Below are 21595 nucleotides of genomic sequence, written 5' to 3'. Positions count from 1 at the left end.
GAGAACCTTTCTCAGAATACACCCTATTTCTTGATAAAATATTTATTTCAAATCAGATAATCATTTTTCAAGCTTCCGCAGGCAGCGAAAATTTCACTTCGCGATCGACGCGTCATCGGCGCAAATTTTTCTTTCTTTTTTTTTTTTAATCACCGCTCGTTGTTCCGCTTCCTTTGTGACACTTATACGTGCCGGGAGAGCGGAGAGCCCGATTTGGTTTTCTATACAGGCAGATTTTATTGATCTGTGCACCGTGGCGGCTCTCTGCCTCTTTCTCCCTTTCTCGCTCTCGCGAATGAGTGAGGGCCGCGAAGTCGGAACCGAGAGAGAACGGCGGAACTGAACGCCCCATAAAGCTAACCAATGCTAATACTTCTCGTCTCGGCAGTGGCGTCGGTGCCGAGCGTCGCGACGCCCTGTCGTCGATTCGCCCCGACGTCGAAAGGAAAAGACACGCCGACGCCGCTGTCCCGGACCGGAATCGGCAATAAACGCGTAACCGAGCCTAATTCGTAATGTTAGCCCAGTCATTGTGGACCATTGTGAATTTCCCCCCGTCCCGTTCACCGGGAACGACGAGTATAATGCCGGGGTTATCGCAGGAAACTGCCAGTAACGGTGGCAAGAGGTATGCACTCTCCTCGATGCGTCGTCGCGGACTGTCCGGCTCCCTTATTTCAGTTTTATCGCGCGTCGCCCGCCACTAAATTGATATTCGCAACGCTAAACCGAGATTACTAATTTATAGACGAACGAGAGGGAACGCGTTATTCGCGTCTTGAATCGATAATGCAATTTTTGACGTAAGCCGAAGGCACGCGCTGCGTCCGCGCGCTGAAAGAACGAAGTCCACCACGTAACAAACTTAGCCAATTACATTTTATTGGAACAAACAAATTTCGCTGCGCGTTAACTGTAACACGAAACAAATGGCTGCCGATCAAATTTAAAGGCCTGGAAAATTTCGTCGAACAAACTTTCGCGTGCAAATCTCTATTTCCTTCGGCAACGTTCATCTTTCCTCGCTCATGAAAGTCGATTCATCATCGACTCGGTAATTGCGGCATTCGCGATGCTGCATTAGCGTTCTTCGCTCTGCCTCCGTTCAGAGATTATTCACTGAACGGCTCCGAGAAATTTGCAAAATTTAATAGCCTACGACAAAATCGTTCTTGACGTTATATCGGCGTGGACAGCGTCGCAGACTTGTAACGAAATAAAAATCGCAACATCAAAGTGAATCCTCGTACAGCTATTACCGCGTTGCGATTTATACAAAAATCTATGGGGGTGTTTTTTTTTTCTACTTTCCCAGTTTCTTAGCAATAGAATTTCGGCCAAACGTCTTAGCATATGAATGCCGCATCTGTCCCGCGAGATATACGACTCTCCCCCACAAATGGAAAATCGAAAACGCGGACCGATGACCGGATGAGGTCTAGTTGAATACGAGAAGGCGGGGGAGAATTGTGTGATGTACCTTCTCCGTTGAAACGAGGGTGGCACGTGGCTCGTCTTTTCTGTCCTTGTCCTTTAAGGTTGCTAAAAGGGACCCGGTGAACGAACGGGGGAGCGACGGAAGGAAAATTTGTGAGCGCGATGGACGGCTGCCGACACAATGGCTGCGTTTAATAGTACATTAAGCACATCGCGGAACGAGCTCGGTTGTGACCACCGCGACGGACTTTTCCTCGGACAACAGGGCGCAATAATCGCATCCGGAAGCAAATCCCCCCCCTCCCCATATGGGGACGAAAACCTGATGAATCTGTGCAAAACCGTGCGCGTTATGTTATTTTACATTACACGTCGATAAAACATTCATATTTAATGCGAAAAGTGCAAACACGCCAATTGCCTCAAAGAACTAATAAACATTTCACATTTTACCGTTGACGAAATCGCGGGTAAATGTAGAAAATGCGCAAATATTTGGCCTCGGCTCCGCGTAATCACCTGAAAATGATACGCCGCGCTATTCCGTAAAGGCGAAACGACTTCTTTCTTCGTATTCAATTACGGGGAAATACTGTATCTTGATCTGCGAAGTATCGGCGTATAATACGTACTCGATGTATCAGTTTAGATTGCGTTGCTACGTCGGGCTAAATTGCCGCAATCGTTATCCTCCACCAGGAAAGAACTGTTCGAAATGAGTTTCCTTCGATCGACTTCCGGCCACGGAGAGCGAGGAGGCATCGGCGTTCTCGCACGTATGTCGGTTTGCGGCGGTTTGAGCAATTGCACGCGCTTCGCCTCGTTACCGCGCTACGTAATTGGTAATTGGTAATTGTTGGCAATTGGCCGCGCAATATCGCGCGCCAATGACGCACTTATATGGATGTAAATTATGGGGCGACGTACCGTGTCTGACGGCAAATTCACCTTTAAAGCTCTGAATATTCAGCGGCAATTTTAATTACCATTCAATGGCGCATTGCCATTACGCGCGCGATGCTGTGCTGGAAATTAGCGTAAAAATCGCTACCACGGCTTTCACGCGGCCGCACGAATGTGCGTGCGTGCGAATTGGACTGAAAAGCGGGTACTGCCAAAAATGTTTTTTAATTTCGGCTGCGCGCTGAAGCTCGAAAAAAAATCTCAACAAGTAAGGGAGCTTCGATCATTTAGCGTTTGATATCTATCGCGCCGTCGAAAGGCAAAGAGGCACCGCGAATTTCGGAAAATTGAGGTACAACTTTGGAGACGCAGAGACACCGACGTTATCGCGCCCGGCGATTCAAAGCAACGGAAGTGAAGCCGGGGGTGGAGACGGAAGAAGCCGGTTTTTCGGGAACGGCTGCCGTCGTAGGTGTCGAAGGGACATGAGGCTCGAACGAGCCCGCAATTAGGCGGTTCTGGGGTCGACGACGGGCGCAGCGACGGGGTCGGGCATTATGCAAAGCAGATTTTAAATTTAGATGCGGCCCACTGTGGCCCGCGTATATAGTACACACACGCGCGAGCCCACGCGGGCCACACGTAAGAGCCTGTAAGCGTGGGTCGTGTCGTGCTCGACAAATTAGCGCGTTTTAAATCCAATCCGTGCTGAAAAGGGGAGTCGTTGTGGATGGCTATGAAGAGGATGGGAACGAGAATACGGGAGGAGGGAGGGAGAAAAAGGGGGAAGGGAATAGAAGGGTGGCTGCAGGGCTGTTTTGCATTTCTCGCGCGCGCGCCGAACATTTGAGGTGTAAAATATTAAATCCAGGCGCCTCCGCCATATCGCCTACGTCCTCGGCAGAGAGGAGGATAGAGAACGAGAAAGAGAGAGAGAGATGTAAAAAGCGGCGGAAGAGGGCGACAGAAGTGAGCGGAAAGGGGTTGGAAGCTGTCCCCTCCTCCCTCCCAGAAGGGGAAGGAGGATACGGCGAGGCGGCTCTGCGGCGCGCACTCAGCAAGTTTACATTTAAATGTAAAAGTGCCGAGTGCCGCTAGGCGAAAGCTGCTGTTTTGCATTCGAAAGCTCATGATTGCCTCTGAGCTTTGCTTTTGATGCCGAGGCATTTCGCGCTGTCGACAGGCGGAGAGGTGCGTCGCTAAAGTCTGGTCGACTTCGGCTTCGGCCGAGATGAAGCACGCTACAGAGAGCTGTTCCAACATCGTTCCACATCTTTTCACCTGCGCGCCCCTTCGTCAATTCTAATTCGACTTCTTTCTTAATAAAAATTAAAAAAAAAATTTAATTAAATTAAAAAAAAAAAAAAGAAAATTCTGAATAAAAAAATTTTTTAATTCGTAGAAGCTAACGAAAATATACGCCTTTCATGTTGTCCATTTAACTTGGCACAGATTCTTTAAAGAGCCATTATGCTCCGGCTCATATACATGTTATAATTTATGAGGGATTACCACGTGGGACGTGCGTTTGTCGATACTTTTGAATTTTCCGCGGACACTACCATCGTTTTTCGCAAAAAAAAAAAAAAACACCGTTCTCCAAACGTGTGTGTGCACTTACGATCACATGTAGACTTGTATGTCGGCGCGCCCGAGCGCAATTGCACCCACACGTTTGTCCGTTTGATTTCCGGGATCTAATCAATTCTCGGAAGGCGAAACGACAGACGAGCGGGTTACGAGCAAGCGAGGCGAGCTGGCCGTTATTCCTCTAATATGTATGTTTCTTATGAGCGCCGGTAAAAGGGCTCCGTGCAATTTCCTATGATAGATCGAGTCCCGCGGACAAGTTCCATTACGGCCGGCTCTGAATTATTGAGCTGGCAATTCCCGGGCGACACGCGGTACGCCCTGCATCAAAGTGTCAACGGGCTCATTAAGCCTCCAAATCAGGTGAACTAACGCGGTAACCGTTCGACCGTTCCATTCGTTCGGGTTCGCCGATAAACACCCTAGTGGTTTAATTTGAATTTATTCACGCCATTATGTGCACATTAAGGGCTCCAACACCTTTTCGCTCAATAATTGATAAAGCCTCGATTCCAGCTACCTTTCCGTAAATGTAAAAGCATATATGCAACGCACAATAATTTATGAATCAAGGTAACATTTTTTTATGATTTAACGAAGTCATATAAAATGCTTGAAAAAAGAATATTTATATTATTTTGCTTTTAAATATAAATTACGAAAGATATTCTAAAGCTGTGTGTATTATTCTAAATATGACTCATCGGTTTCTACAAGTAACAAACGCGCTTTATATTGCCAGACGACATTATGAAATATCAAATATATTTTATCGTCGCGATCGAAAGATCGCGGAATATATGAAACGATACACCGCAGGGGATAAAGTATTATGTTACTCTTTCGTCGCGGTTTTATTTCACTATTTTTTTTTTTTTTTTTTTTTTCCCTTCGTCCCTTGCGGTCGGAAAGAAACGCGCATTTGCATTTCTCTCTCAGCGGATTGAAAAGCGGAAGATGGCCGATGCAGATTACGACTATCTGTAATCCCTTGAAATAAGACCTGTTACTATAAACTGGCGTTTGTATCTGCGATCGCTAAAAGGGCCGAATTGGCACGATTGCTATCTGAAGTCGCCCTTCTGGTCCATATGCTGGGCTAATAAGAACCCTAATAATGGGTATCCCACCCCTTCGGTGTGGGGACTGTCACTAAATATTTTTCTTCCTCAACGATTGCTCTGGGAGTTCGTCCGTAATGCCATGACGCATATGTCCTCAACGGACAGCTCATTACGACGAAGTTCGATTTTTATATTTTCAATATTTAATAAGAAAAAGATTTTAATTAAAGCTTGTCTAATCACTTTTTTAGAAAACGTGTGAACGTCAGATATCTTTATCAAACATTAAATTCACGTCAGAGTTTTACATAAAAAAAAGTTCCTACATTTAAGATTAAATACATGTATATAATATATATTTCTGTTCTTTTTTTTTTTTAACTCTGCTTTCGCTTCGAATGCAAATGGCTCAATCACGCGTTCGGGGGGCACTGCAGTGGTTGGTGCTTACCCGCGTAATTTATTCGTAAGGGCGTTAAAGTTTCATAAGTCGTGCACATAAAATGCACTCGAGAATGGAGAGTAAGAGTGTCCACCCCCTCACCCTCTATCTCGTTGCGTCGTTCTCGCTCCCTCCCATCCGCCCGTCCACCCCTTCTCGCCATCCCTGGCGCGGCAGAAAATTATGCAGATGGCGGAGAAAACCTTTGATAAACACGACAGTCTCTGATCGTTATGCAGATCCGCGCCACTGTAAAATGGCGGCAATCTCTCCCTCTCACTCGAGCGGCCGCCAACCATCCCTCGCGCCCTCATCCTTCCTCTTTCCGTCCTCCCTCCACCCTCTCGCAGTCCACTGGACCCCGGAGGGTGTTTCAGTTTCTCACTCACCGCCGGCACTCCCCGCGACCCTCATCTAGCTGCTCGGCATAGCTCGCGCTTCTGATTTTCACACCCCGGCCGCGGCGGCGGCGGCGACGCCACCGCTACACCAAGTCGAGAGGGTGGAAGTACGCATCCTCCCGCTCGGTTCAGCTTGTCTAACGCGTCTGCGCCGGGTCGTACCACCCGATGTATATATGCACTGCGATTTCATTGGAAGATCCTGGTGCCGCTCGAAGAGCCACATGCACATAGAGATCGCACACACGAGGCCACCCACCCACCCCCTTCGTCTATCGTTGCCGTCGTCATCGTCGCGCTGGGGTACTTCGACACCCCGCCAGTCACCGAGACATTAGAAAAGAGAACGTGTACTTTATATCTACATCCTGCCACCCGTGCCACCAAAATGGTCGTGAAGACACTTTATCGTTCCGTTTTTCTCTCGGGAAACGAGCTCGGGCTCCGAACCCGTGAAAATCCTTAGAAACTTAAAACCGGAGAGTAAGCAGCGATCGTATTTCCGTATTATACCATTCGAACGACGTAACGCCAATAAAAGTCAATTAACCGCGAGAATGTACAATAATAATTCTTGTATATTCTTGTGAACCAAGTCACCACTACATCGAGCAGCTCGCAATGGAAATAATTTCACTTCCGATTACCTTACTTTTATTCATTTGAATTAATCGTCCTAGTAGAACGCTGAAAAGCAATATCTAGACTTTGATCGAACGCTTTTAAATAGATTCGCATCTTATTATTTTCCTACATCTAAATGGTTTTATGGCCATACTTTTTTTACTACAGTCCAAGTATTATTACGCGCAAACGTGAAAATAATTTGTTACAATCTTTAAAAAGTTCGGACGCCGTTAACGACCCACGTAACACAAAGGTAAACTCCTCGACGAAGGCTTTGATGGAATCGTTAATGCACGCCATACACTGAAATATTCCATTATACGACCGATGCTGCTGACGTCATCGGCCACAATCAGAGGTATCCCGCTGGCATAACGTAATTTCCTGAACCGAGTGTCTAGATGTCGAAGCCCACCCTTCGCGATGGCTGTTACACATTTATTTCGTTACGCGTTTAAAACCATTGGATGTTACTCAAATCATAATTGTTCTTCTGGCCCACTTTAAGCGATATCGCTCATTTATCAATATGATATATGACACACGAGATATACAATTTTATTTCGTTAGAAAACGTTCTAAGCACGACATTAAAAGAATGATCGTTATTTAAATGATATTAAATCGATAATAAAGAAATTAATTTCCAGAAAGGTGTGCAACTATTTTTTATATATCTTGTAGACGTGTAAACTATCTGTACATAATGTAATTGTGATATTATGCAAATCTTAACCCGCAGATTTACGTTATTTTCGAAGAGTAATGCTTTTCCGAAGCTTATGTGTTTCTTGAACCCTTTGAAGTAATGTTTTATTCATGCACGTCCATCGAAAGCATCAGCCAAGCAGAATCGCCTATATTTAAGTGCGTATAAACCACTTTTCCTTGAAACCATAGAATATTTTAGCACCTCGACTAATTGCGTGGTTACGTGCCGCGAATGAAAGTCTCCGCGCTGATCGTTTCGCACTTCCGATACTTTCGCGGTGCCGCAATTTATTCGACGGAATAATTTAAAATACATAATAGAAGCGAATTCCCATCCCTTCGATTCCCCGCAATTCATCGAATTTCGAATAATGAAGCGTGTTTTAATAACTGCCAGGGAATTGAATTATAACATAAAAAAAAAATATTTACAAACAACAAATTACGGCGAATGTTTTCTTGAATTCTCATTTCCATTAAAATTTAATTAAACCGCGCGATTTTGTATCACGTAAAAATTTTCCCGGATAAAATATATTGATCGCGTTTATTAATTTTTTAAGCCATTCCCGATATTTAATAGACCCGCCAATCGCTGGACATAGTTACGAAGCTATCATTACGTGATGCATAATTAAAAAAGTTCAGTTCAACTAGTTAGTGACCGTGAGGGCTCGCGAATAAAGCTTATTGGATTTGGAGCGCTCTTGTTGGAGGAGCGCACTCTTTATGAAATTTCGATCAAGACAAGTCGGGAGGAAATTGTCGTACCGCCCGATTGGTCGGCATATCACGAACGCTCGGGGCGTGGCTCGATTACTAGCTCTCGACCAACCGTTCTCTCCTTTCAATTATTATTTAATTACGCTAATTGCCCACCGCAAAGTCCCGGCCTCTTGCGATTTGTGAGAGTCCGGGGGAGCGCCGATCGTTAAGCTGCAATAAACTTCGCGGGCATCAAACGAATCGAGCTCGCTTAGACGTGATCGTCGTCATTAGGTAGCAACATAGTAATTAATTTACTTGACATTATATAAATTGCTGTAGTTCTTTTTTTTTCAATATTACCATTTGTCCTGCGGTTTCATCTTTTTTCTTTATGTTTTCGAAGTATCAGACATTGGTAACTACTTTATTAATTTTACTTATTACTAATTCAATAAAACGATAAATGAATATGTGTGTGATCCCGCGTAAAAGTCTTCTCGAGAGTGCGAATGAGTATTTGGCACCCACGCAAATTGCTCCACAATGTCGAGCACCGTTGTTTGCAGTTACTTCTTTTTTTTTTTTTTTTTTTTGTTACGTCTCGTATGTAGTCGCAGAAAATTCCGTGGAATTATGCGGTGCAGCATAACGTGCGCCGGTACGTGTAACAGCCCGAGGATCGCGGACAAATCGGGACACGTGAGCATAAATTGGCTTGACGCAGAATCGGCCTGACAGTTTAACTATGACAAAAGCACAATAGAATGCGCCGTTTCCTGAATGCAGCATGCGGCTGTAATTTCTCTGTCCGTCCGTCCGTCTCGTTTTCTCTTTCTCTTCACCGCGCGTCTCTCTATCCCGCTCTCATTTTTTTTTTTTTTTCCTTCCCTATTTCGCGGCCCGTTTTGAAATGGCGGATATCGCGGACAGTTTAATGCCGCGCCAACATCACGACCGCTCGTTAGCGAACGATGCCTCAGCTAAATCAAATTCACCTTGTAGGTTTCGCGTAATCAGCCAGGAACATTAACCAGCAATGAGTTTATTGGTTTACTATCTAGTCTATCTCTTTATTTTTTTTTCTTTTTTTTTTTTACTCTTCTGAAAAATATGAGACGTGTATAAAATTCAAAATACGTTTTCAATTTAAAAAGTATTGCGTAATCAGTGTTCATTCGTTTTAAAATACCTTATTTCAGTCGCGAATATATGTATATATCTGTTAAATTATTTTGAGATATTGTTTCACCATATCTATATGGTGAATTTTCCGCGAATCTTCCATCCCGGCTCTAACTGGTCACCGTGTGATGACGGTTATTACCATGATGCGCCGTTTCCTGCGTCCGTGAACGAGCATGTCTGGTACAAAATCAACACGGCATTCCATGCTCGGAATTACAGATATTCCCGCAAAAAGGCAATAAACGTCAAATCGAAGTGTGTCATTAAATTACCACCTTTTTTTTTTCTTTTACTGATATTTTTGGAACCGAGCTGACGTGACGAGGAATTTATCTCTACCTGCTTGCTCATTACTCGAAAAAGTATTCTATTCGCACGTTCATTAATTACAAATCTTCTTTGATCGTTTAAAAATATCGTGGAGAGAGACAATTGTGAAAAATTTATTAATTTAATTTTGGAAAGAAATAATTTCTTTTCTTACGAAGAAACTTTTTAAACAATTAATTATTTTAAATTGTTCACAATATTATGAGGATATTGATTGTTAATTATACTTGTTAACGTTTTAACAGTAAATAAAAAATTTTTACAATGCGATTGTAAAAGCTGAAGCGTTAAAAAATTTTGCCAAGAGACCGCGACTTTCCCGCATTTCTTTAGCAATTCACGGTGCATCGTACCCCTGCGTTCGAATATAAAACAACGAATTTTCCACGTGGAACTCGACCTGGTTCTAAGTGGTTGTCGTTTGATGACGGTTATTACCATGATGCGCTGTTTCCTGCGACCGTGAGTATCTTCCACCCACGTTGTGGCGCGGCAAGAAAAACGCACGCGTGTCGGCCCGTGCGTGTGCACGCACGACTGATACTCCGTGCGCACGATATGTACACGACCGGTATATAACGACCTGCACACGTCTACACGCGTACATTTCATAAACGCATTCAGGGTCGGACTGGACAGGCAGTATAATGAGAAATTTCTGAACGACATCAGAAGCGGCGCGACATTACTCGCGTTGATTACTATTTTATTTTATTACGCAAATTCATTAAGTAACTTTACGACGTGCGTATAGCTTGATGAAGCTTGAACCAAACATGTTGCGCTTAAAACTATTAAAAGTACAATATATAATATATTACAACAATAAGTAATTTTTTCTGAATAATTATAATAATGATAAATTCATCTTCATCACATATGAACTCACAATTCGTAATATATTCGACGTACGTTAGTCGTTATTTTAAAATTTGGAGGAAATTTTTTTTACGTGCTGATCAAACTTCGAATAATAATACGTGAATTTATCGTTAAAAAAAATTTAAAGATCACAAGTTGTTAAATAATATTCCTTTTTTTAGTTTATAAAAGATTTTTCTGTACAGTCCGAGTCTGAATGCACCTCCCGGTTTCCCGCGGCGGCGCATTTCGCCATTATATAATATACTCGTTTACACAGAACATTATTGTCGCAAATATGTCATTAACGTCGGAAATCAGCGGCCCGTACTCGTAACCGCCCTTGCGTGATGCGGTTCCCCAGGATCTGCCGCAATGGAGTCCTGTGCGCCGCGCGCGAAGGATTCCGGCGGTCGGCCCCGCGTGCCGGAAGTCGCCGATACGTCATTGTTCCTGCTAAACGAATCGCTGCTGCCGGAAAGAACGGGTGTCACGACACCTTTGTCTCGGCTCTTGGAAACGCGCAAGCCACTCCAGCCATAATGATAATTTTCGGTTTGTAAATGCGATCGCTCCATATTTCACCGAAGATAATGGCGTCATTGTTGCGGCCAAGGACGATATTGTCGTTAGATTGATAGACTGTTTCGTGTTATCGATCATTTAGCGTTATTAATTAGCGTTATTTACGGTCGACGATTGGTCGGTGCGCTAATCTTTTATCATCCCCCCCTGACCGTCGCCGAGCGGCCGACGACGTAGCTCGTTAAATAAAATAAAATTATAGATATTTAAATTCTTACTTTTGACCGAGTCGGCGCGTTTTATGATAATAATTGCAAGCGAGGACGTCAACGAGAACGTGATATCGACCGTATCGTTTGTCCGCCGTGTTCTGCGATTCGAAGATCGTTGTCTAGCTCGCGCAAGAAACTGTCTCATCCGTTTTCTCTTTCTTCCTCTCCCTCTATCCTGGCGGTAATAATATAATTCAATCCAAGAGAATGAGCGAGCAAGCCAATAAGAGGTCCCCTTTAATCGGGTTACTTCGTTACCGCGTTACTCCGTTACTCGCGACGGTGATATCAGCGGAATATCAATTATAGTGATTAACCAAGACGCTCGGCGCAAACTTCGACTCCCCCGGGAACACGGGACGAAAGAGCGAGGAAGAGGTTCGCGAGCTCAAGACGAGGGAGGAGAGAGAATAACATCTTTTGTCGGTCGGGAATTAGCCGCAGGAATATTCAAATCCGCCGTCCGTTCGAGCGACGATCTTCGAGGCATTTCAATTAAGAGCAAAGTGTTGCCGAAAGACCCGCCGGCGCTTTTCTTTCGCTGTCGAACACCCCGTGGAAACTCTTTCAAGAAATTTTTATCTCGATCTTTAATATCTCAATTTGAAATCGCGTTAAACACGCTTACCGCAAATCCCGAATAAAATAAACGAAACAAGTAACGAAACTGTGCGGTTGATAAAATATCCCTTAATTCTCCTATAAAGCTTTAATAATATTAGTTTCTTTTTTTTTCTTTTTTTTTTTTTAATCGCTAAAGTCAAGGTAATGTTATACCAAAGTCCTTATCTGGTCAAATCTGTTTCATATAATTAATCGGAATAAACAAATATTCAAATTGTTTCACACTTCCCGTTCCGACAATCGGGAATTAATCGAAGCGGAATCGCTACCAATTATCTGGATCCACTGACTGATCTCGCACTCGTCGCGACCCTGAATGCGGACAATGCATTAGGCACGGGTTCGTGATCTGGTAAAATTAGGCCCGAGGCCACATTATAATAATGCGAGAATCGGGTGAAGTCCCCCGAGGGTGGGTGATCTGGTGCGAGCACAAGTATGTATCGCGACGCGTACAGCTGTCCACGTGGCGTGCTTCCATTGTGGACTCGACGCGTTGGATTAACCAACCGTAAACGCCGAAAATCTAATTGACGAAATACAATTTCACGTCGACAATGGTCGCCGCGACGGATTATCGCGCGCGCGTTGATACGCGGGGCCGGGCCGGCTGTACTTTCCAAAAATTACGTTGAAATCGGCTTCGGCGCATTTCTCCCTCCGATCCGATTCGACACGGGCAAAGGATTCGACGAGTCGCGCGAATCGTGCTAACGATTATTCTTTCATCGGAGAGACCGCGTGACGACGCTAAGCCGTTCGGCAAACTTTGGAGAACCTCCTTCGCACTCGGATCATCCCTATCGAACATCCGGCGAACGATCTCAGGGAAATCGCAAAGTAGCACGAGACTTTGTAAAATGTATAACGTTACACGTTACGTTTTATAAAAAAAAAAAAGCACTTCTCTTTTTAATTTTCAATAACATTATGTTAAAGTTAGAAACTTAACGACAAAAATTATATTACCCAAAATTCTATTCCATTACTAAAAATTTGTTTTAACGTTAAAAATATTTATAAAATACACTCGAAATTGTGAAAATTGCTCGCGTCTCTTTCGCATTTTTAATAAATTCTGCTAATCTCTCGTGTCGAATTTTCAGAAAGAGCTATCGTGCGATGTTTTCGAATTTCCATCAAAAAGATCGAATCATCATTTTCCTCTTTCTCTCGCTTTACGTAGCGAGGGAACGGCGTATTAAGGGTGAATTATCGCAGAATCAAAATAATTCGATAGATAGGGTGGCGTATTACAAGAGGGACGAATATTTCTGCGCGTTGGGGTGCTAAAATATCTCGTGGTGTCGGTTGAAGTATTGTCAAAGGATCGTCGCCTGCTATTTTTATTTGTTCCTAAACTATTTAATCAACTTTATTCGTATTTTATCATATTGACATTACGATTCCGCTAAAAGCAATTTAAATTTTAATGAAATCGATAACGTATTTTTGAACACATTGGTAGAAAGGACGCGGAAGCACCGAGGGGTCAATTCTTTTCACGTCGAGCCAGTTCGTATTTATTCATTTGAGCTAATTTTTTGGGCGTGGACGCGTCTATTAGATTTTCATGTTATGCTTTAGGGCAGATTGGTGCCGTGGCTTGGAAAAAATAGTGTTAATGCTGGTACGAAAATTGAAGTAATAAAGCTCGTAAAGGTACATGCTCGATATTCGTTGTTACAATTAATTTTTAAGGACGTAATTTACACGCGTAACAATGAATACGTAGCTAAATTTAAATTAACTCAAAATAATATTTAAGCATATTAAAATTACATCAGCAATTTAACTAATAATTATGAAATCAGATAATACTTTTTGGTGTTTATTTTAACGTTTAAAATCTCTGCACGTTAATCTGCTCGTCAATGTTACATGATAAAATAACGTAATAAAAATCAGAACGTAAATGTGATTCATAAAAAAAAAAATGGCAGGCTACAGAATTGTCAGTTGTGATTCAATGAGTGATCCGCGGTGTCGAAAAGGCGCTTAAAATACAGAAAGGCAAGCGGTAGCGTGTCAAGAACCGTCAGGTGGTCGTTTTAAAAGGACACAATGGCTCAATTCGGGACGAAAATCCGGCGGCTAAATCTCCCATTCAAATGCGATCTCAATCCCCTGCGTCAAACGGGACCTAAGTAGGTACTTAGTTACACATTTGGCTTGAAATTTGTGATAGCCCCCATCGTGGAGAGCATACGAGACTGAATTTGCGATGCTTATCGACACTTCTGTGATCCACGTAATATCTACATCGCTACATCGCATTGATATATTTCAAAGTTTAATCATTCTTTATGATCACGTTACACGCGTCTACTCGTTTCGTGTGCGTTGATGCAAATATTTATCAGTCGCGTACCGAATTAAAAATCAAAGACTAATTAAAAGCTTTTAATAAATTCGAACTATAGATCCAGTCGACCGTGTCATTTATGTATATAAGCATTTCCTCAAATGCAATATCAGCCTCTGCGTTTATCCGCGTTACACTGATCCAGTTATTTTTCACTTTCGTGAAAATTTCGATCAACGACGTTAAAGTTTAATATCAAATTTTCGCGGGACCTTGATTCCTCAAAATTGAACGGCGAAGTTGCGAGTAAGTTATCTCGGAAACCCTCGGTGTTGGTTTCTCAGTGCCAACGGAAGCTCCCTTTAAACACGCCCTTGCGTATACAATTAGCCGCGATCGCCCGCGGGAGCTCCGATTACGTCGACGGGAATAATTAGTTTTAATTGACCCGCCCGAAACTTATCCCGCTAACGCATTAAGGCCAAAGTTATACGGGCCGCCAGGAGGTTTAGGTTTTGCGAAGCGCGCGGGCAGGCAGGTAAGGTATACACGTACTACGTGACACGGTTGGTAAACCCGAAGCTGCCTTTGTTAAGCTCGGATTCTGAGTGCCTTTGATACGTGTACTTGCACGCTAACTAACCAACCTAAGCTATCCATAGTGGTTACTGGTTACGTGGCTGTGCGACATGTATACAGGGTGTTTTCAACCAAATGCATCCCCGTTCGGCCTGAGAAATTCCTTGACGAGTTTGGAACTCGTTCCCAAATGAATTAAAAAATCTATTTACTACCTAAATTTCAGAAACGTCACGTTAATTAATAGCCAGACCTATTTTTTTTTATCTAGAGCAAACGGTCGTTTAAAAAAAATATGCCTTTCGTTCAAAGAGTCGTTCCGTTTTGAAAATTCTAACGTAACGCGATCACGTAAAGTATTAACAAAAGAGAGTAGCTCGATGAACGATCAATGATGAATTCTCACGGATCATGCAGTCCTACAGCGTAAGTTTCAATCGCTACTCTATTCTCGCGCATAAATCGGCCGGCGGGCTGCAGCCGATGGAACTTTATTTCCGGTACTTAAGCCGAGCCGTCGAAAAGCCGTCGGAAAGTCGTCGGATACAAAGCCAAAGCGCCATAACCACTTACGGGAGCTTTTCGCTCGCCGTGGGTGGCTCATAGCAGAATCGCGAAGTAAGCGGATTTTGCTGCTGTTATATCTTTATAAATGGAACTTACTTGGAGCTACTTTCCTGCGCGTGGACGTTCCATATCGCTCAGAGGATTTGCAAAATTACGCCTTTGTTGCCGATCGTGCCGTCCCGACTGGAAAATCTCGAGAAAAATCGTTGTTGGTCCTTGAACAGCCAAATTGACGTAGATCACCTGAAAGTTAATAACGACGTTAATTAATGTTCCGCCACACAATGATTGAAATTAATTGATGCGAAAGATTAACGAGATATATCAAGTGCTTACTTCACACACAATTGTAAAAGAATATTTTGTTTAAAATTATTCCTTTTGCTTCATCGTGCTGCGTACGAGTATTATTATTCCTTTCCTGTTTTAAAACAGTTTTACGATTAGTTTTACTTAACCTATATTTTTTATATTATATAAAATTTTAATATTCTTTTAAAAGCGGTTAATAATATACTGCAATTAATTTATTGTAGGGAAAAATAAGAATAGTATTTTATGTTACTCGATAAAGATAGTTTAGAATACTTCTTATCCAACTATAGAAATACCTTTTTAGAAGAATATTCCGTATATCATCTATCAGTATTGTTCCTTTAGAGTTCCTTGAACACCTACTACGAGCCGCCACCATTGCCAACACAAATCGAGGTCATCGAGGTAGTTCGCGCAGGGTGGTCGTTTCGTCGATACGGAAAGAAAGAAATAACCTCAAAACTAGTGATACTCAGATCAGCTAAAAAAATATATAATTTGCATTGACGATGAATATTCTACCGAAGAAAAGGTTGGCAAATTTTAGCATTTATATATATATATATCTCAAATTAAATATTTATTTTGTAATTAAATTTGAAACTCACGTAAACTTTGTTTTATATTCCTTCAGATGGCATGTACGGACGAAAGAGAATATTGCTCGTGTGAGGAAAGATGAAGCAAAAGCTGCAGAAGAAGAAAAGATTCGACAAATAAGAATTCAGAAAGCAGTAAGTGATAAATTTTAATATAATTAAATTTTTTTTAAAATAGATTTTGTATTTTACTTCTAACAATTGTGTTCTGACGCAATTATTAATTAATTAAATGTAATAAAGACATTATATTTTTTTATTAGGAAACAGAAGCAAGAGTAGACTTGTTAAGACATCGAGCAAGAGTTAAGTACGACGGTCGAGGAGAAACTGAGAATACTAGCGAGAAGTTAGAACATGTCAACTTTTTTGCAGACCTTGAAGATGGAAAAATTGATTATAACAAACCTAATGTAGAACATGAGAAAGAAAAAAAAGAAGAGAAAGAGAAATATGAAAAACAGATTGGATATTTGACATATTTAGGACAAGATACTAATGAAGCAACTGGAAAGAAAAATTGGTATGAGGAATTACCAAAGAGATTAACAGATACAGAAAAAGATGTAGAATTGGAAATAAAAAAGAAAGTCTTGGATGATCCGATGAGCGATATAAAAAAGTATCTCAAAATCATGCATTGTAAATCTACCAAGGATCATGTTGAAGTAAAAACAGAGAGTGTTAAGAGGAAACGTTGTGATTCAGATAGTTCTCATTCTAATCATGAAGAACACAGTATGTATAAAAAGCATAAAGATAAAAAACATAAGAAAAAGCATAGACATTCAGTAAAGGAAGAAGTTAGTAGTAAGATAAACATAGAGAAATTAAGAGCAGAGCGGTTACTTAGAGAGCAAAGTGAAAAGCTTAAAACTGAAGCACTATTAGCTAAAGTAAGAGGAGAACCACTGCCAGTTGTTAAACCAGAACCTCCTAAGCCTGCTATAAAACAGAAATATAATTCACAATTTTGTCCTGAAATTGCTAGACAAAATGCAGAGAGAACACCAAAATATTCCAGATACAAAACAAGTTTCTGAAAATATATTATGCTTGTAATTAATATTGTAAAAATACTTTAAGATAATTTTGATTAAATAACTGTAAAAATACATTTATGTATCTTATCGTTAATGGGAACTGTAAAAATATATTTATGTATCTTATTGCTAATGGAAATATAAAACATTAGATCTAAATATTTTACATTTGTAGTTAATTACCTAATAGTTCCAAATTCATTTTTCCGTCTAATTAAATTTGTTCTTTTTTCCACTGCAATTTCATCGAAGGTATTGATAATCTTGCAGTCATTATTGTTGATTAATTAATAGCACGATCTCAGCAAGGCCAGCCACAAAGTAGTTTATACCTCGATTTGTTAATGATGCTAATGATTCATAGCAGATTTTCTTGAAATTAAAAAATCTCGAAGTATACCGCGGATCAAATAATAACGTTTCTTTCAATTCTAAGGAAATCCACTATGAGCCGCCACCGCCGCCACCATTACATCGAGTACGTACTACATACATATACTCACCGTCAGGAATGGTGTTCGTAGTGCTGAGACGGCGGTTAGCGTATGTGATCTTGGCGTGGTGTGCGTCGAATCTCACACGAAGCACTCGCGTAGATGTGTTGCGGAGCACCGGTTACAGAGAACTGAGGGAGAACGCGGCCTACTACACCTCCCCGCACTCAGCGACCGAGAGAGGAAGAAGTCACATACGCCAGCCGCCGTCGCCGCTCGCCGCAGCGGCCGGAGCAATTGCCATATCTGCCTTTCGGTATACTACATACGTTACCGCGAAGTCATCTGATGATCGCACAGCCGCGCATGTACGAAAAATAGTTGGCGACACTGACGAGACGACGCTCCAGTGCTCCACTCCACGACGCTCTTTGCGGCGTACATTCGACGAGAGCGCGTTATCGTCGGCATGAGCTTGACCTGCGTTCTCGAATGCGTGCACAGTGATGAGCCAGTGGCGGTCCTCACGTTTCGGAGCATCTTGAACGACTATCCACACCGTAATTTGTATATTTTTACTTAAATTTTGCATCCCTAAGATGTCGGCACCCCGTGCAGAAGACAAAGCGGAGGCTGAGACGGAGAGACTATGCGACAGGTGCATATTTTCTGACGATTTAACATTTTCATTAACATATCGGCAATAGCATTTTTTTCTCTTTATTCGAATGGAAAATTCGTGAACTTTGTAATATTAAAACTACTCGTTAATATTTATGTTTTTTGAACACAAAAGTGCATTTGTTGATCTGATATTATAAAATCTTTAGCAAACATATATTTATAATCATAAATCCTTATTTCAGCACTGAATGAATAAATATCATATTGTTACAATATGTTTATCGTTATTTTTATTTCCTGGCAGGTAATATAAAACTAAAAAACTAAACTGTGATTTTTTAGCGAAGCGGATACATCTAGTACTGTAGCAAAATCAGAGACGAGTGAGAGTGAGAATGTGGAGGCAGAAAGCTCCAAAAGTAGGAAGACCAAATTATCACCAGATAGCGATCGACCGTCCAGAGAAGCAAAAAGGCGCAATATTGAAGAAGATGTTTCATCTGCAGTAAGTTCTTTAGCTGTAAATTACTGTTTCAAATGTTGAAAATTATTGTTAACATTTTTTTTCTTTTTTTGTAGAGTGCAAATGTTCCCTCGGATCTAACAACGTCTAGTAGTAATGAAAAAGATAAAGATGCAACTAATGCAAACAGATCTCTTGATAATACAACTGTAGTAGTTGAACATTACAATGCCCTAGAAGAAAAAGGTCTTGGGGAAAGAAATCAAAGTCGTATTGTGTATATGAGAAATTTCAACAACTGGATTAAAAGCATGCTCATAAGTAACTATCAATTTGTTTTATTAATTAAATAATAAAAAAATAATAAAAAAAAAAATAAATGATTGCATTTTTTTGGATGCAATTTGTCATTCGTCTTTGTAGTGAGAATTAAATTTATCTGTATTATTCACCAGATGAATACATAGTCAAAATAAGACAAGGCAAAAGTTTTGGTGCTTCACTTAGAGTACTGGACATGTGCTGTGGTAAAGGTGGAGACCTTTTTAAATGGAAAAAAGCCAATATTTCGCATCTGATATGCGCAGATATAGCAGAAGTATCATTAGAACAGTGTCAGCAACGATACAATGAGATTGTGAATAGGACAGGTTCTAAGGATAGAGGTTTTGCTCCTATTTTTAGCGCAGAGTTTATAACGGCTGATTGCACAAAGGTAGAAAATATTTATCATTACTTTTCAGTTTTACACATAAACTCTATCTAACGAGAAATGCACTTGTCAATGGAGTTTCGTTAATCAGAAATGTTGCAGGTTCGTTTAAGGGAGAAATTTGGAGATCCCAGCATGCAGGTGGATCTTGTTAGTTGTCAGTTCTCTTTCCACTATAGCTTCGAATCTCTATCACAAGCTGAATGCATGCTCCAGAATGCCAGTGAGACTTTAAAGCCAGGAGGCTATTTTATCGGAACCATTCCAGACACATACGATTTAGTGTATGTTTTTCGTTATTTTTCTTTTCTATATTTCCTTAATAGATTTTGCATTTATGTTATTTTTTTGCAGTTCTAGGTGGCAAAAGACCGACGGTAATAAATTCGGTAACGATGTATACAGTGTGGAATTTTTATGCGAGGATAAAATAAAACCGCCTCTTTTCGGCGCAAAGTACAATTTTTATCTAGACGGAGTGGTTAATTGCCCGGAATTCCTCGTACATTTACCCACTTTGCGCAAATTGGCTTTAAAATACGGTCTTGAATTTGTGTCGTTTGAAAGGTAAGAGAAAATTTACATTTAAATCTATCATTAATAATAAATACAGTAAATGACGAATCTTTTTTTAACAATATGTTTGAAAAAAATTAATAATATCAACAATTTTTTTAGATTTGAAGAATATTTCGAGCGTTTCAAAGACGAAGGTAGATCTCTTTTGGGAAATATGCAGGCATTAGAAACTTATCCACCGTATCACGAAACACCTTTACTTGGAGATCCTGAACGTGACTATCATCATGCTATTGAATATATGCAGAATTTACCTGCAAATCATCGTAAAATTGGGACACTTTCACAGTCAGAATGGGAAGTAACCTGTGAGTATAAGAATTCCAATAAAGTCTAATGAAAAAAACTGAAAATGAAAAATAAGCAAAATTTTAAACGAAACTAATTTTTTACAGCACTGTATGCGATATTTTCATTTCGAAAAATGAAGACCATTTGGAACAGTGAAGGCAAACCGGAATACGTTAAGTCATAAAAATAAAGAAAAATAAAATTTCAAGCTTGAAACAATTTTTTAATTGTATTTAGCTTATTGAATGTTATCTGTGTAATGGTATTTAAACTTGTTGTATTTGATATAGAGACTGGCAATCATGTAAAAATGTCATCAGAGACACCAAAATCTGTAATTCTTTACTTAAATTTCAATTTTCTTAAGTCACTAGAAATTTTTCAGTATCGTATGAGTGATTTACACAATGTCTTAGAAAATATATCCACTAATGTAACGTTAATTTTTTAAGTAAAAGGTTTTAAGTAATTTTAAGTAATACAATAATAACAAGGGAAATGTATCATGTATTCCTAACGAAAAATTATATACTATAACTGTATAATTAAAAGTTGGACTTTTGTAATTAACATGAATGTAATCATCGTATTTATTATAGTTATATAACTAAGTATAATGTAATATATATACATATTTAGAAATAGCTTTAGGTAAAGTTATGTTTAATTATTACTGTAAGATATTCATCATTCAAGAATGATGTTATTTAAAAATGCAAATACTTTTTTAATTCTATCTAATTAGATACTCTAATTAAAAATAGACTAACTCTATTAGGTTTTTAAATATGTATTAAAAAGAAATCTGACTCTTTGCGTTAATGCTTCGAAAATTGAAATTTGCGATACTTATAGTAATCGAATACAACTTCGCGAATTAGGTCCAATATGAAATTAGACGAAATGAAATAACAGATCATAGACAAGATATATTTCGTGTAAACCTTCAAAATCAGTAAAAGCGCGAAGTACTGTCAAAATTTATCGCGTTTCTTGTACTCGAATGAAAGATTGGGCAGTGTGATGGGGAAAAATATTTCTATTTGTTTCTAACAACGTTGTAATCTGCAGAAATTTTTGGTGATTAATCCTTTTCGTGAGCGAGCGAGAGTCTAGAGGAGTCATGTTCCTTGATTTTAATACGGAAAAAGATACATTTCAATAAAAGAAAAGGGAACCCGATCGAGGAACGAGTCGAGATCGACCGCTAGTCAATTGGATTTCGCCTCGGCCAGCGGCGTTTCATCGAGCGTCGGCTCGTTTACGGAGACGGCACGATAAAATCGTCTTGACGCTTCGTGTATTGAACCCGGCTGGCAAGACCGTACCGGTTTCAATCGACCTCGCGGTGAATGACTCCCTCGGATCGAGACGAAGCAACGCGCGATCGAGGCAACGAGGGTC

General features: G+C 40.6%; 3 protein-coding genes across 3 annotated transcripts in view; 2 read left to right on the top strand and 1 right to left on the bottom strand.

The window, feature by feature from the left end:
- Positions 1-15850, bottom strand: part of LOC139107134 (ATP-dependent DNA helicase DDX31) — a 34611-nt gene extending 18761 nt beyond the window's left edge. The window contains exons 1-3 of the mRNA XM_070664471.1: positions 15743-15850; positions 15468-15552; positions 15228-15374 (exon numbers count right to left, since the gene is read on the bottom strand). The gene's annotated coding sequence lies outside the window, so the exon portion shown is untranslated. The remainder of the gene's footprint in view (positions 1-15227; positions 15375-15467; positions 15553-15742) is intronic.
- On the top strand, positions 15847-17247 carry LOC139107140 (leukocyte receptor cluster member 1 homolog). Its single transcript, XM_070664485.1, has 3 exons — positions 15847-15978; positions 16081-16180; positions 16309-17247. The coding sequence occupies exons 1-3, from the start codon at positions 15956-15958 to the stop codon at positions 17086-17088; spliced, it is 903 nt and encodes a 300-aa protein (XP_070520586.1). The 5' UTR covers positions 15847-15955; the 3' UTR covers positions 17089-17247.
- A 683-nt stretch (positions 17248-17930) lies between these two features.
- Rnmt (RNA guanine-7 methyltransferase) lies at positions 17931-20761 on the top strand. Its single transcript, XM_070664479.1, has 8 exons — positions 17931-18180; positions 18489-18651; positions 18726-18930; positions 19065-19324; positions 19424-19605; positions 19676-19888; positions 20000-20208; positions 20296-20761. The coding sequence occupies exons 1-8, from the start codon at positions 18122-18124 to the stop codon at positions 20373-20375; spliced, it is 1371 nt and encodes a 456-aa protein (XP_070520580.1). The 5' UTR covers positions 17931-18121; the 3' UTR covers positions 20376-20761.
- The last annotated feature ends 834 nt before the right edge of the window (positions 20762-21595 follow it).

The sequence above is a fragment of the Cardiocondyla obscurior genome, linkage group LG12, assembly GCF_019399895.1.
Source record: "Cardiocondyla obscurior isolate alpha-2009 linkage group LG12, Cobs3.1, whole genome shotgun sequence".
NCBI lineage: Eukaryota > Metazoa > Arthropoda > Insecta > Hymenoptera > Formicidae > Cardiocondyla > Cardiocondyla obscurior.
The sequence above is the reverse complement of the archived record's forward strand: the minus strand, read 5'-3'. Positions and strand labels throughout refer to the sequence as shown.

Excerpts from the sequence above, each read along its gene's own strand:
- Rnmt (XM_070664479.1), top strand. The coding sequence starts at position 18,122 with ATGTCGGCACCCCGTGCAGAAGACAAAGCGGAGGCTGAGACGGAGAGA. Across the intron at positions 18,652-18,725 it reads AAGAAGATGTTTCATCTGCA|AGTGCAAATGTTCCCTCGGA; the intron begins GTAAGTTCTTTA and ends CTTTTTTTGTAG. Across the intron at positions 20,209-20,295 it reads GTCAGAATGGGAAGTAACCT|CACTGTATGCGATATTTTCA; the intron begins GTGAGTATAAGA and ends AATTTTTTACAG.
- LOC139107140 (XM_070664485.1), top strand. The coding sequence starts at position 15,956 with ATGAATATTCTACCGAAGAAAAG. Across the intron at positions 15,979-16,080 it reads AATATTCTACCGAAGAAAAG|ATGGCATGTACGGACGAAAG; the intron begins GTTGGCAAATTT and ends ATATTCCTTCAG. Across the intron at positions 16,181-16,308 it reads AAATAAGAATTCAGAAAGCA|GAAACAGAAGCAAGAGTAGA; the intron begins GTAAGTGATAAA and ends TTTTTTTATTAG.